At 43.1% G+C, this 14,788-nt stretch overlaps 1 protein-coding gene across 3 annotated transcripts; it reads left to right on the top strand.

Moving 5' to 3' along the window:
• Window positions 1–687: 687 nt before the first annotated feature.
• Window positions 688–14,589, top strand: rnf122 (ring finger protein 122). 3 transcript variants are annotated; one of them, XM_062381684.1, is made up of 8 exons: window positions 3,841–3,980; window positions 4,228–4,341; window positions 4,451–4,526; window positions 6,521–6,677; window positions 11,319–11,364; window positions 11,470–11,511; window positions 11,611–11,693; window positions 12,684–14,589. In XM_062381684.1, exons 2-8 carry the CDS (start codon window positions 4,318–4,320, stop codon window positions 12,796–12,798), a joined length of 543 nt encoding a protein of 180 aa, XP_062237668.1. In that variant the 5' UTR covers window positions 3,841–3,980; window positions 4,228–4,317; the 3' UTR covers window positions 12,799–14,589. The 3 variants fall into 3 exon arrangements, with proteins under 3 accessions (XP_062237670.1, XP_062237668.1, XP_062237669.1); XM_062381685.1 differs by having other exon boundaries at window positions 3,849–4,341; window positions 11,614–11,693; XM_062381686.1 differs by lacking the exons at window positions 3,841–3,980; window positions 4,228–4,341; window positions 4,451–4,526 and adding an exon at window positions 688–1,061 and having other exon boundaries at window positions 12,684–14,588.
• Window positions 14,590–14,788: the final 199 nt, after the last annotated feature.

The raw sequence follows: 14,788 nt of genomic DNA, 5'->3' as shown, positions 1-14,788 counted from the left end.
TACATTTTTATTTTGTTTTTGCTTAAACCATAAGGGGATATTTTTCTAATGTCTCTAATTTGTCTGACCAACAACCAAGAACTATTCAGAGGACTATCCCCACAGCAGGAAGAGCCTGGGTTCGAACCTTATCCCAGGGGCCTGTGGAGTTTTCTCACAGTTTACCAGGTCAGGTGGCCACAGCTGTGAATAGTAGTTTGTCTCTGTATGTTGACCCTGTGCTGGTGACCTGTCCGGTGTGTACCCCTCCACCCACCCCTTGTCAGCTCGGGTTAGCCCCAGTTACCCCGTGACCCCCATATACCAAGCAGTAGGCTTATAGATAATGGATGAATTGAAAGAAAGGGGGGAGAGGTGGGCCACATGGCTGATTTTAGCCCAAGGTCCCCTCAGAGGGTTAATCCGGCCCTGGACTCACAACCTCAGCATTTCTTTGTAAATCTCATCCCCTTATTTTATATTTTGATTGATTAGTCTGTAAAACATGCATTCATTAGGAAACTGATGATGACGATGCTCGGTGGCACAAAGCACACGCAGCCTGTCACAACAAACACGCACGCAAGCAGACCGAGGATTGGTCGGCGCGCACGTCCGTCCGGTGCTGACGGGGGCGGGATGAGGAGGCTCCAGTGCTCCAGTTTCCCTCTCTCTCTCTCTCTCTCCCACAGATGCTGCTGCTGGGTCACGCTTCCATTCAGTCTATTAATAATAACAGAGTCAGAGCAGACGCACCGAGGACCGGAGCAGAGGGGATCACCTCGTTCTCAATCTGCGCGCATCTATAATGTGACATACCCCTTGGCCCATTTACGCACGTTTTTTGTTCGTCTTTTACGCAGCGTTTTATTTTTCATACAGGTGCCTTTGTCTCGATCGTCTCTGCGCTGCTGGTCTCACTGGTCTCTGGCTCCGCTTTATCACCACCTCCACCATCATCGACATCGTCCATCTGCACGGGCGGCTGCGGCTTGTTGGTAAACACGCATCGGATCCCGCAGGCGAGGACTCTCCCCCCCACACCTCTGGTGCATTGATGCACCCGTTTCAGTGGTGTAACGGTGAGCGGTCATTTTATATCTTCGTGGGAGTGTTTGTCTCTCAGGCCTCTGGGATGAGTGTGGTCCAACATTGTGTGTTTGTTTCAGAGGAGTCAGTCTCTCAAGGTTGACAGATTACAGAATCACCACAGTGGCTTTCTACACATTTCCAGTGTGAAGGAAATCCAACCATCAATAAAATCCCTTATATTTAGTGTCAAGTGACGCTTGAGTGTAAGTTTAAAGCACCTTAATCTTTTGAAAAACTTTATTCTAATCACCTCAGTCTCTGGTTTCTTGCAGCTTCTCAGGATTTAAATATGTGTCCTCACAGTCTTTACACAATATCTGTGCCATTTACTCATTTGAATGGTTCAACATTGTATATACAAAAATTTGAATTATTGTGTTTAATGTACCAATTCAAAAAAAAGATAATATTGAATAAAAACTACTAAAATACAACTAATAATGCTACTATACAATTACTATATTACTTATAAGCTACCTCAGGGCTGGGCCGTGTGCATAAATATTGTACACAAACAAAAATCAGTAATATCAGTCGATATTAATAAATAACACGATAAATGTCACATTATCGTTAAAGAATGATGTTTACTTCTAAGAGAAGGTTGTGTGTTTAATCTTGTGTATGACAACCCCTCGAGAAACAGCTAAAATATTTGACACATTTGAGGTCGATCAATTATGTGCTGCACGAGGCATAAAAAATATATCTATATACCTTTAATCTTTGTTATATTGCAATATATAGATGAAATTGATATGGCAGTTATTGTTTTATTGCCCAGCGCTAGATTATAACATGATATTTCCCACAATTTTCTGACATTTTATAGACAAAAATAATAATTGGCAGATTAATTAGTGTGTAGTAAACTATTTTGTGTGTTTTTTGCTATATACAGGCTAGTGATTATAAATTCACCTAAATAGTTCCCCTTTAACAATCCAAGCTGATAGTTAAGGTTGGATTTCCTGGCTATCAAGAATATGTTAAAACACTGATAATCTAAATGTTTAATCAATGTGTTGTATTTACCAGTAGAATAAAGAGACTGCTTAATCAATAGAGCCCTTTATTTCCTTCTAGATTAATCCCGATTGCGAGGCACACAAGGCCTGTCATTGTGCTCTGTGTGTAGCGTTTGACTCTGTGGGTAATCTTGTTTACATTGACGGCCTCCATCGGAAGTCTCTCGCTCACACTCCTCTTGACCTCGTACAAATTATCTTGAAAAGACCAGACAGCTTCTCCGTCGTGTTTCAAAACGCTCTGTGTTGTGTGCGTGTGTGTGTGTGTGTGTGTGTGTTTGTGTGTGTGTTCGGGGGTGCATCGGCCGTGCTTTGACAAAAATACTAGAGAAACCTTTCATTGCGGTGAATCGGTGCATCAGTGGGTCGTTGTCACTGCGAGACCTGGTGGAGATGATGGATTAGTGGTGTTTTCCCTGTGACTCTGCCTGGTGGAGTGCAGCAGCCTCCTCGCTGGACTGTTGGTGTTCAGACATGAACAATCGCTCCCTTTGTGCTGCTCGACTCCCCTGCTATTCATCGGGGAAATAGTACACACACACACAGACACACTCACACACACACACACGTACACACACACACACGCACAGACACACACACAGTATAAAATAATGTAAATCTGCTGTAAAAACAAAGCAACATGAAGCAGCCGAGCGTCTGCCCTCTGCATGTCTCCACGACCGTATATCATCGTGCATGTGATGGGGGAGTTTTAAGTCTGACCTGCTTTTGCTTTTCTGAAAAACTGCAGCCAGCAGCCACGCAGGCATGCCTTGAGTGTTTCCCCCTCATGTGAACTGCTGAATATTTGATGGGAAGTTCTGCCTTCAGTGTGAGCGGCAGCAGCAGAAAGAGACGGGGAAGAAGAAGCAGCAGCGGCTTTGTGTGAGACCAGCGTATATAGGACAGAACCCCGACAGGTACCCAACCGGGGGCGTCAGGGACACGCTGCCACGTTCCAGGTATTTTACAGCAACGTCACATCACTGAGGGACTTTCCTGCCTCTTCTCTTGAGCAACAACCCTCCGCTCCTCGACAGGAGAACTTTCGGAGGCGAGCCCTCATCCCCCTGCCTCTGCATCTGACTCCCATCCACATGGCAACGGGGCGCCTCCTGAGTGTTGCCAATATGTAGGTCAGTGGTCATACAGAGCTCCACCCAAAGCAAAGATGCACACGTATAGCTGTCTGCTCTGCACGCACACAAAGGTGGAGGAGAGAGACGTGTGTGGTGACATGATGAGCCCCCCCACCCCTCCACCCCCACACACACAAACACGTAAAACACTAATGAGCCGTGTTTGGATGTGAGTGCAGCAGCTTCACAGATGATTTGTGCCATCAGCTGTGCACTGATATGAATGCAGACGGAGCAGAGACATGTGCGCCCCCCCCCCCCCCCCCGGTCTCATGTCTCTTTGTCTGATGATGATCATTGTGAAGCAGACTGGGTGACACATATAAACAGAATAGAGAGAGAAAATGAGGTTGTTTGTCATTTTGTGTTCAGTTCCGCTCGTGGACACGGAGGTCGTGCCCTCAGTGATATTCCGAGAATATGGGGGAGCTGATTTCTCGAAAAAAGGAGTTTTTTTAATAATGCACATAGTTTTATGCTGACCTAATATCTAAACATGTGACTGCATGTGGGGAAGAGGAAGAGTCTGTAGACCATTGTGAAATTTGACACAGGGCCCCAAACTGATGTACCCTAAGTGTGTATTTCTTTAATTTAAGATTATCCATCCATCCATCCATCCATCCATCCATCTATCCATTCATCAATCCATCCATCCATCCATCTATCCATTCATCAATCCATCCATCCCTTTTGAGGGTGCCAGGGGGAGCTGGAGCCAATCCCATGCAGCTGACAAAGGGTACCCTGGTGAACTGGGATTTGAACCTTCTTGTTTTCAGTGTTTACCACCGCAGATCATTTTTTTCTTTAAAAAATATTTAGGCTACAGAGTTTGGTTGGTGACTAGTCAAACATTTGTTTAGGAGGAATGAGGGTTAGGGCTCGTGTTTTTGGTATTTCTAGGATCCGGGCTCCAGCTCTGCACATGTGCTTTGATCGGTTTGTGTTGAGTTTACTCTCTTGTGATGACGTTGTTGCTGACGCAGGTTCAGGCGATCATCCATGTCTCTGTCAACGACCCCCTCTCCTGAGAGAAGTTATTAAAAGGTGGAACTTTCAATGGAGAGCCTCGATTAATGGAGCATCACTGCTCATTCGATGTGAGTGGAACGGAGAGGCGGGAGGTATTGATCCTCCCCGTGCTGCAATTTCCACAGTGAGGCGGGAGAAATGTCAAACACAAATGTCAACGTGTTACTTTGCCTGTAGCAGAGTGGAGAAATACCAGGATCGATCACACACCTGCCCCGAGAAAACAACAGTCATCTCAGCGAAATGAACCTGGGTAAATGTCTCCATCCTTCTTATTAGTCTCCTCTTTCATCCGGATATCTGTCTGTCCCTCCATCTGTCTGTCCGTCCATCATCCATCCATCCATCCATCCATCCATCCATCCATCCATTATTTTCATTCATGTAATTAATTCATCATCAATATCTTATTCTATCGGATCATCTATTCATCCATTCATCTCTTTGTCCGCCTGTCTGTCTATCCATCTGTTCCTAAATCTGTCTGTCAATATCAATTAATCCACCAGTTCTTTGTACTGGTTTTTCCCTCTGTCCTTGCTTTTCTCCCATCCATCTATCCTGCTCTTTTTCTATCCATACATCTGTCTGTCTCCATCCATCCATCCATCCATCCATCCATCCACCAATGTGTTCATGCATCCATTCATCCATTCGTCAGTCTCTCATTCTCTCCAACCATTAATCCATCCCTGTCCCTCTGACCATTCATCTGTATTTCCATCATCTGTCAAAGTGACTATTCATTCATCCATTCATCCATTTGACTTTTCATTCACTTATCTGTGCATCTGTCCATCAAATTGTTCATCTATCAATTTTCATCCATCCACCATCTATTCATGCATCTTCTCTGCTTCCATCTGTCCATCGTTAATCTGCCCTTTGGTCCATTTCTCTATATATCACCCAACCCATATGTCCATCACTTACCAATCTATCCTTCTGTCTGTCTTCCTTCCTATTTATCCGCACCTTTTGTCTTTGTGTTTAAAACTTGTTACAGTGCAGTTTAGCACGGTGCAGTTTGTGTGACAGGCTGCTGTGTGGTTTAGAAGGCCGACACGGTGGAGCTCTGTACGATGATTAAACAATACTCTCTCTGATTAGCAGCTTGTCTCTGGGTGAAGTCGGGCTAATCAGAAATCTGCTGCTGTGGAGTGTGAGTCTCTCTCTGCTCTCGGTTCGTATCAGCCGAAAGAGACGAGTCCCCGGTTAGCTCCGACTCACTATCGCCCCACTGGGTTAGCCTGGCCCCGATCTCACAAAGCCCCCTCTCACTTCCTGATACTGACTTCTCATTACTCATGCACACTCACACGGATCACAAGTGGGCTCTTTGTATCTCCGACTAATGCACACGCGCTCTTACATTTTCGGCCTGAGCCTCTCACTTTGTTCTTTTGATATGGGGAAAACATGTCTCGTCTCGTACACGATGAATAACACAACTTGCACAACTCGCCAAATGCTGTAGAATGCACACAGACCGAAACTTCTCTAACGTCATGTGATATTGTGGAAAAAAGTGTCGCTGTAAAGGAAGACGGATGAGTCGAGGGAGGGAACTTCTAATGGGGAAACCATCTGTCTGGAGTGAAGCTCAATACGAAGCAGCCGGTTCAAGAAGTGAAAATATCAGGCTGCTTGGTCTGTAATTCACTCTGATAGAATCACCTCCATGAAGAAGAGAACTGAATCTACCCACGTTGTGTTTTTAAGATGATATTTAATGGTGCTATTTTTAATCCAATCGCACCCTCTGATTCTCAAGAGTGGGAGAAGATAATTAATTTGTACATTTACTAAATAAAGTGTTTTCATCGATGTCTGACCGCTGCTTTCTCGTCCATTTTAATGAGCCACATCAGACAAAGACGCCGTGCTGAGCCACACAGTTGCTTGGATACCGCAATAACACTGTTTCCTATGTTTAAGTCAAAGAAAAGGACTCGTTCACCATCACGGGGGTGCAGGGCCCGTCTCTCTCTACCTCTTAGCAACAACCTTTTTGTCTGTGTGTTTCGAGTGTGATTAAAGCTCTGATGTTTTCGCTTCCATTTGAAACGGACACAGCTGCAGGTCTGACCCGCAGCTGCCCGTGAATATCACTGAATAAAGGAAGTATGAGCAAAGAGAGATATGTGTGCAGCCGGGTTTTGAGACATTTCTGCATTAGTCAGCATCAGTCCTCCCCTCCTCTTCCCTTCAATCTGTTTTCATAATGTTGCCGTCGCCTCTGTTCAGGGTGCTTCTGTGGTCTGGGACTGGTCTACGCCAACAAGTCGTGCACCATGCCGCCCATCACCTTCCAGGACCTGCCTCTGAACATCTACATGGTCATCTTCGGGACGGGCATCTTCGTCTTCATCCTGAGCCTCATCTTCTGCTGTTACTTCATCAGGTGAGGGGCCACCCAAACAAAAATATGAGTTTTTCTAAACTAAACCGTAACAACAAAAACCCACAGGGAAGAAGGTCCTGATGAAAGTCCCGTCTGCAATAACTATCAAGATGAAGAGGTGTAAGTCAGACCTTGATTCTCTATCCAGCTGCTGGCAAGTATTGCCTGTGCTTATCCACATCCCAACATGCATTGTGCATTTGACCATTTAGCTAAAGCCTGCAGGGGACAGTGGAGTCGGATCAGTGTGGTTTTTGTGACCGAATGGAGACTAGTTCCTCTGAAGGGTACAGGGGTGGTTGTTCTGCACATCGGCCGTGTTAAGATCTTCCGCAAGGAAATGTAACGACGTGGGAATGAACCAAATGATTAAAAAAAAACAGCCTTGAAAATAAGTGTCTATGCAAGCTGCTATAGACACATTTAATAAATGGTAATCATGTAGTTGCACAAGCAGATAGACAACAAATTTGTGTGCAACCAATTTCATGTCGTTTAGAGATATTTTGGTTTGTGACGTGGTGACAAACTGACTTTGCTGTTCTACAAAACCTTTACAGTAGGGAGATTGTGTGTGTGTATGTGAGATTGTGTGTCTGTGTGTGTGTGTGTGTGTGTGTGTGTTTCTCTGTGTGTGTGCTTGCAGCACAGAAACACTGTGAGGGAGGCAGGGCGTTATAAAACACCAGAAGAGGAACAGGGTGACCTCTCCTGCTGCTGACTGTAAACTCCCCGATGAGCCGGGGGACGTGTGTGTCTGAGGGACAGGATATGAGGCAACGGGAAACAGGCCCGTCACAATGTGTGAGGACAGCAGTGAGGGAAACTGAGCAGAGAAACGCAGCTCAAAATAAACACAGCAAACATTGGGAGTACACAAACCCGACGTCGGTGTTGTATGAAACCTCATCAAGCAACAACAACACCTGCATTAGTATTCGTTTTATTTCCCCAGCTGTTTTTAGGAGACTGAGAATCTGTATCTGGCAAATGACCTAAAGTGGAAAGATGTGATTTAGATTTTCTCCTCAAATGTCTTTTCCTTGTATAGAGCAAAGTGCTGTCTGAGAAAACAGAAAAACGGAAATGGAAATGTCACATTACAAATGCCAGTAACAGTTGTAGCTGGTGTTCAGCAGGGGTAAGGAACCTTTGGCTCCAATCTGTACATGTTCCTCCTTTGCAGCTCATTATTTTTGGATTATAATAGCTGCACCCAGTGAAATACAGATAGCAAATACAAATGAGTCTGTAAGGTCAGAAAAAAAACTATATTTTAAATATATATATAAAACCCCATCTGATAAAGATCACATGTTATGAGAAGAAGGAAACATGTTACAGCTGCAGAAAAAAATTTAAATTATTGAATGTTGTTGTTTCTTAAAGTAAACATATTATGCTTTTTCAAGTTTCTGTTTTCTCTGGTGAGTAAAATTCCTGCAAAGTTAAAAATAAAAAAACAGTCCTGTCGCTCACAAGATGTGGCATCATAATATATATATATATAAATATATAATATCATAATATGCTACATTCCGTGCAGCAAGTCTGGCGCGTGAACACACTATGAGGAACATTTTATTTTTCTGAACCATTAGCATGAAAACAATTTACCCATAAAGGTTGGGGCATAAAGGAAAAATATTGACCAAAGTGTCAGAAGTCATAAAAGCACAGCTCATCCCAGGATCTGTCTATGAATGATCAGCTGGTTTTGCTGAGGTCAGCTCTGTCATCATCCGTGTTTTGTTTTCCTCGCCACTAAATTGACCATCAACTCCATCAGGAAAAGCTTGGCCCCTCCTCCTTTCTCTCTCCCTTTAAAGCACTTGCCTATGAATCATAGGCAATGAGTCACTTCCTCTCGGCCCCATTAACATGCTGGAGGTACTCTTGGGTGGGAGTGTGATTGAGAACTCATTTATAGACCGGCTGATTCATCTGATGAATACTGAGCGATGAATGCCATTCTCTGGCGGGAGCAGGTTTCCTATTATCGCTCCCAGACGTCTCTAAACCCTGCATCTCCAGGAGTCGGCGATGTCGGACAAATCTAAGTCCTTCCCTTTTCTTCTGTATGAGGATTCCTCCTGCGAATGAATGCAGCAATCTTATAAACTCTGAATTAATCTGTTGAGTGCAGAGAGAGGTTTGCTGAGCGCACATGGTCTGCTCCGTTTCTGCCAACCCTGGATAAGTGGGCAGCACCTGCACCTGCAATGTACAAGAGTGCAAAACCACACATATGCCAAAAGCACACAGCTAAAATATAATATCTATAATTAAACTCCAAACTTCTATAACAGTGCTGGCTCTGTGGGAGAGATATTTTGAGAAGCACAAGGTACAGGGGGGCGAGCGGAGGGTGATTTCAGCCAGACGGCACACGGACTGAGAGCACAGTGATAGAAAGCTGCCAGAGAGTCTCTCCACAAATAAATTCATTGACTGTCACTGATCTTTGAGACTGGAGCTGTGAAGTATCCTGAGATTGCTTATCCCAAAGTAACGGGCAGTTCTCCTTCACGTCTGTTCACGAGCCAGCAGGAATCATGACTGGTCACTGTGCCCAGTCACACATCTCATAATTAGAAGTATAGCTCTCAAATATCCTGCAGCTCCGTGACGTCGGGAATGTGCGCACAGGGAACTGTTTGACCTGCAGACGACTGGAGGACAAACAGAGACATGAGCACACAAACTAACAGTCGCCATCTACACGTATTAAAACAGAGACAGAGACATGGTGGCTGATCAGGATTATAGGCATTGTAGAGATATCCCATTAACAAAACCACAGACAGGATTTGTTGAGTCCCAGTGAGGCACCGAACGTGTCGAACAATAGTAAAAGTTTAAACCCCCTTTTTTTTGTCGGTTTCAAACTGAAATTTGAAATCTCAAGTCTCAGAGCCAGTCGTGTAATATTTGTTAAACAGCGAGGGATAAGTAGTCTCATGTTGACAGCTTACTGCTTATTAACTGCAGTCAGTCCCGGCCCCTGATTGGTTGAACGGTTAATTAGCTGCTGTGCTTGTTTGTAGAAAAAAAGCAAATCATTTGGTTCAGGGTACATTTTTCTGCACCTATTATTACTGTAAATCATTCACTCTACACCTCTTTGATTCTATTGTTCCTTCGTTCAGTAAGAACTGCTCAGTAGTAGCTGTCTGCAGGATTTTCTATTCTTGCAAACTGGGCACAATGGCCGAGCTGGAACAGTGAACTGCTCCCCCATGTCTCCCTCTCACCCACTTCACCGGCATCATTCTCCAGGCCAGGGAAACCTCCGCACATGTAAAACGTGTATCCTCACATTGTTCTACACGGAGGATTGTTCGCAGCAATTAGTGTAAACAATAAACCGAGTCGCAAAAACAACGAATAGCTGTCTATTTCCTAATTTATCCACTGACTCATTGAGATTTTTTCTTTTTTCTATTTCGAGTGGGATCAGATCACATAATACTGCAACAAGAAACCATCACCTCTCATCTCAGATGTTCCCGCATGTGGTGTCAGGCCCTGAATCACAAGCAGCGATAGACATATGAGTCTATGTTTAGTCGTGTAAAAACAAGAGGCCAAAAATAACTGCCTGAACAGACACAGCTTGTCAAGTGATAAAGATCTCCTCCTCTCCATTGTTGCTGGTCGGGGTGGTGCAGAGATTCAAGCAGCCAACATAGTCATTATCCGTCTTTGTGTGTTTGTGTGTGTGCGTGCACTCTCCTGATTACTTAGGTGTGTCAACAATGTGTGTGTATATTTGTCCATGTGTGTGTGGCCACTGTAGCTGTAAGAACAGACAGTCCATGGACCAGGTCAACTCTCAGCTTCAGTTGCACGCACATAACTAATCACACACACTCAAATCTGACCCTTCATCCAATGACCTGCTGTTCAACACTTCAATGAATACACAAACAATTTGATCTCTCATGGAAAGTCACTACATTTACCCATCAACTGTAATTAAGTTAATCCAGTACTTTCATTTAACACCGTGGTACTTTATCCACTAAACTTCAGAGAGTATTGTGTAAGTTTTTACTCAGCTATACTTGCAAGTTCTTTTACTTTAAATTAAGATTTTTAGTTCCTTCATGTATTAGTACTTTCTTCTGAAAATCTCTGTACTTTTTTAAACATTTTTGTATCCCTTAAAATGTAAAAATACTACAATGAGTATTGTTCGCGTTTACATTTAACTTAAATACAGATGTTATAGCAGCAAATGTATAAGTCTCGCAAAAGTGTGTAAATATCATTTTTACTGTAGCTGTTAGCTAAGATGCTTATTTTAACTAACGCTAGGTATAGCGTATAACTATAATGATCAGTTTGAATGTGAATTCTTTATCAGCAACATCACTAATAAGTATTGATTTCAAATAGATGTAGTTGTGTAGAAGTATCAAGTACTTCAGCAGAGCAAATGAGTAAATGCACTTTGTTCCATTACACCACTGGTTTTCTCAGAAAAAACATAATTGCAGCATTTTTATTTTAGGTTAATGGTGCATTGAGTGACTTTTACTGTTATTAGAAACATATCTGATTATTTCCTCCTTGAGATTTATACAGATTGTAAAGTTGCGAAGTTATTCATCTGCGTTTATCTCTTTTCATCCACAGCAAACTCCGACACCAGGCCCAGAGTGAGCGGTTTGGATACAGGGAGGTAAGCCTGACGTCCAGACCCAATAGGTCAACACTAGCACGTCTTCAGGTCTAAATAAAATTAAAACATCTTTCTTTCCATCCTGATTTTGTGTTCCTCCTACAGGTGGTTTTAAAAGGAGACCCCAAAAAGCTGAATCTTCACGGGGTAAGAACGTGATTTACATGCAGAGAACATCTACACGCTAACTTAAAACTGTTACTGGTAATTTCATCAAACTGGGTTCTCCGTCTGTCGCTCACGCAGCAGACATGTGCCGTGTGTTTGGAGGACTTCAAAGTGAAAGACGAGCTGGGAGTGTTGCCATGCCAACACGCTTTCCACAGGAGGTGAGTACAGGGGAGCTCTTCTTACCGGTCTCCCCCCCCCCCCGTCTGGGCTTTTATATTTCTATATTTCCTCCTCGATGCCTGTCAGGGTGAGAGAGGAGCGGTCACAGCGGCAGGGTTTCCCAGCATGCTCTGTGTATGTAGAGATAATGAGAAGGAAGCATGGGTTGATGTCCATAAGCTGTGTCACATTTCGGTGGAGCCTGTTTTTCCCAGAGAAAATCTGGACATATCGGTCAGTAGGGATCAATGTGCCTGGTGATTAGACCCCAGGGTGGTAACGTACGCTAAGGATGTGACAAGGTGTCGTCTGTTTATTACGTGAAAAGTACTGAACCAATAAGAAACAAACTTAGAAGAAAGGTGTTGCATGGTTCATGGAAAAACTCATAAAATGTTTACATGGATCAGATTTTAGCAGAAGAGCAGGACTTTGCTAATTGAAGCAACTTTCACCATTTTTGTCAATTGCTCTGGCAATAAATTATGAATCGGTGGAGGAATTTTTTCCACTTACTGACTTCATAGTTTATTTTTCCAGCAGCAGTTAAGAGCGAACATCTAAATATTAAATACAAAACACATGCTCAATAACTCAGCAGTAAACTGAAGTCAAATTAAAAAGCAAATTATGAGCCAATAATAAAGTTTATTTAGTGTCGAACAATTTTCCTAAGAAAAGTCGCAAAACGCTTCTCATAAATAAAACAACACTATAAAAATAGGAGAAAACAAAATAAATATGCAACAAATCAGACAAAAAACATGGAAGACAAAGAGATACATTTAGCCGTTGGCAGCTAAATGTATCTCTTTGTCTTCCACATAAGTAAAAGATTTGTTCTTTCATTTTTACTTTATATAATATATTTGTATAATGTATTTATAAAAAGCTCAGTGCATCATGTGAAAGTGGGTTAGAGGAATCTCATGATAATCTCTCGGAGTTAAGGCTTCTCTGTTTGACTTCCTGTGTGTGTTCTTCTTCAGGTGTCTGGTGAAGTGGCTGGAGGTTCGCTGCGTCTGCCCCATGTGCAACAAACCCATAGCCGGCCCCCCCGAGCAGCACCACAGCATAGGCACTCTGCTGGATGAACTGGTTTAACCTCTCATCACCTCCCCAGTCTGGATGGAGGTGGTGGTGGGGGGGCACACTGGACCAAACCAACTGGTATAAATTAAAGACCAATAGGGAAGAGGGACACGGTTTTGCATTTAAAAACAAAGCAAAACACCAACAGGATGATACTATGTCGGGGTAACCTAGTTACCATCTGGAGGAGGACTCTGAAGGATGCTGTTGCATAGCAACCATGTCGGCGATGGCACCACGACACCGTGTGGTGTCTGAGAGATTCTCTCCAGCCGCCTACACATCACTCCATCACTCTTCTTTTCAACATCCCCCCCTCTCCACCCGGTCCTTCACATCTCCCCCCGCCGCCTCGAGTGAGGTTTATGGTACCACTGCAGCGGAGAAGACTCAGTTTGGTTTCTCACAGCGATGTGGACGAATCAGTGTTGACGGATGAAAGCGTCGGGAAGGAGGGAAGGAGGTTCCCCTGTGAGCATGTCTGATGGTTTGTATGTGACGGTGGGCACTGATGTGGAGTAATATCAGTATTAGTGGATGATGTCATCGAAACTCTTTAGGGAAATGGATCCTTTATTCTCTCAGATAAGAAATTGTGAGAGAAAAATTGAAATTGATAATTTCTGATCAGTATCCCCGCCGGTGGCACGAGGAAACATTGACAGAAGTTAAACTGCTGACAAAACAGAAAATTCTACCAGTTGATAAAAAAGGATAAACCAGTAGAACAACCATTTACCAGAGGACAGAGGAGAATATATAGTGAAGCCACAGACATTGTTGATTAAATCTGCTTTCAAGGGTATTAGATTATAAATTGAAGTCACAAGGGAAAAATGATGGAAAAGGTGGATTCACGGCTCATCAGTCAAACATTTAATTATTCATACGCTCCCAGAAGAAGCTGCAGGAAATGAATACGTGTTTTTAACCAAGTCCTCTCACAATGCCACTGATCCTGATGATTTAAGCGTGAAATCCATGGGGGTGCCCACCTCTGCAGTGATATCCTGTATGTTCTTCATACTGTACATGCTCCAGTTGCTTTTATTCCACTGGGATGTTTTATTGTGTTAATATAAAGGGAAGGAACTTTCTCCTCCTGCCTCCTCACTGTAACACTTTGATTCTTTGTTAGAAAATGTGTCTTTTTTTTAGATATTGCACTTTGAAATTCTCAAAAAAAATGATTCTATGCGTCTGTCCGTCTAATATTTTAGACAAAGGTTCGGACGCAACACAGCAGGTCCCTGTTTTCAGGTGTGGGAAATCTTTTATAAACGTATATATATGAAGCACCAGGGATGCTGCTTCATCTCAAGAAAAGGGAAGCAGCCGTGCAGAACTGAGGTCTTGTTCCGTGAATTCATCTGGGAAGCAACAAAATCTCACTTTCATACACGGGAGGCTCGTGGCATTATTTCTCGTGATCCTGTTTTTCATGCCTTGGTTGTGTTTTTTGTTATTTAAAATGATTAATGAAGCAAGACACTGCCAAAATTGAGCACAAAACTCACAAAGCACATTTTACAGTAGGCACTTGTACTGGAATCCCACAGACAGACACACACACACACACACACACACACACACACACACACACACACTCAGAGTTGACTCTGTTGAATTCACATCCCTGTGCCAATAAAATAAAAATAAAAAACATCCTGTTGCATATGAGCCGGAGAAAACGTTCGCTCTGATTCTGACCACATTCCACGTTTTGTAAACCAACAGATGTAAATAACTTGGAACAATAATAAATACAGTTGTCTGTTTTGCGCACCCCCCCTCTCTTGCTTCATGATTTCCTCATAGCCGTGTATGTGGCGCCACCATCAGGTGAAATATCAAACATATTTAACAACCAAATACTTGTTTTCCTTCTAGAATCATTTAAAATTAGGTTTATTTATTTTTATTTGTGTGAAATCTTAAAATGCCTAGAAATATTTGAAATAAAGAACAACCTATAAAAGAGGTTTGAAATCATAGGAAATTG

The sequence above is a fragment of the Platichthys flesus genome, chromosome 3, assembly GCF_949316205.1.
Source record: "Platichthys flesus chromosome 3, fPlaFle2.1, whole genome shotgun sequence".
NCBI classification, from domain to species: Eukaryota; Metazoa; Chordata; class Actinopteri; order Pleuronectiformes; family Pleuronectidae; genus Platichthys; species Platichthys flesus.
Note: the sequence above shows the minus strand (reverse complement) of the source record. Positions and strands in the feature narration are given on the sequence as shown.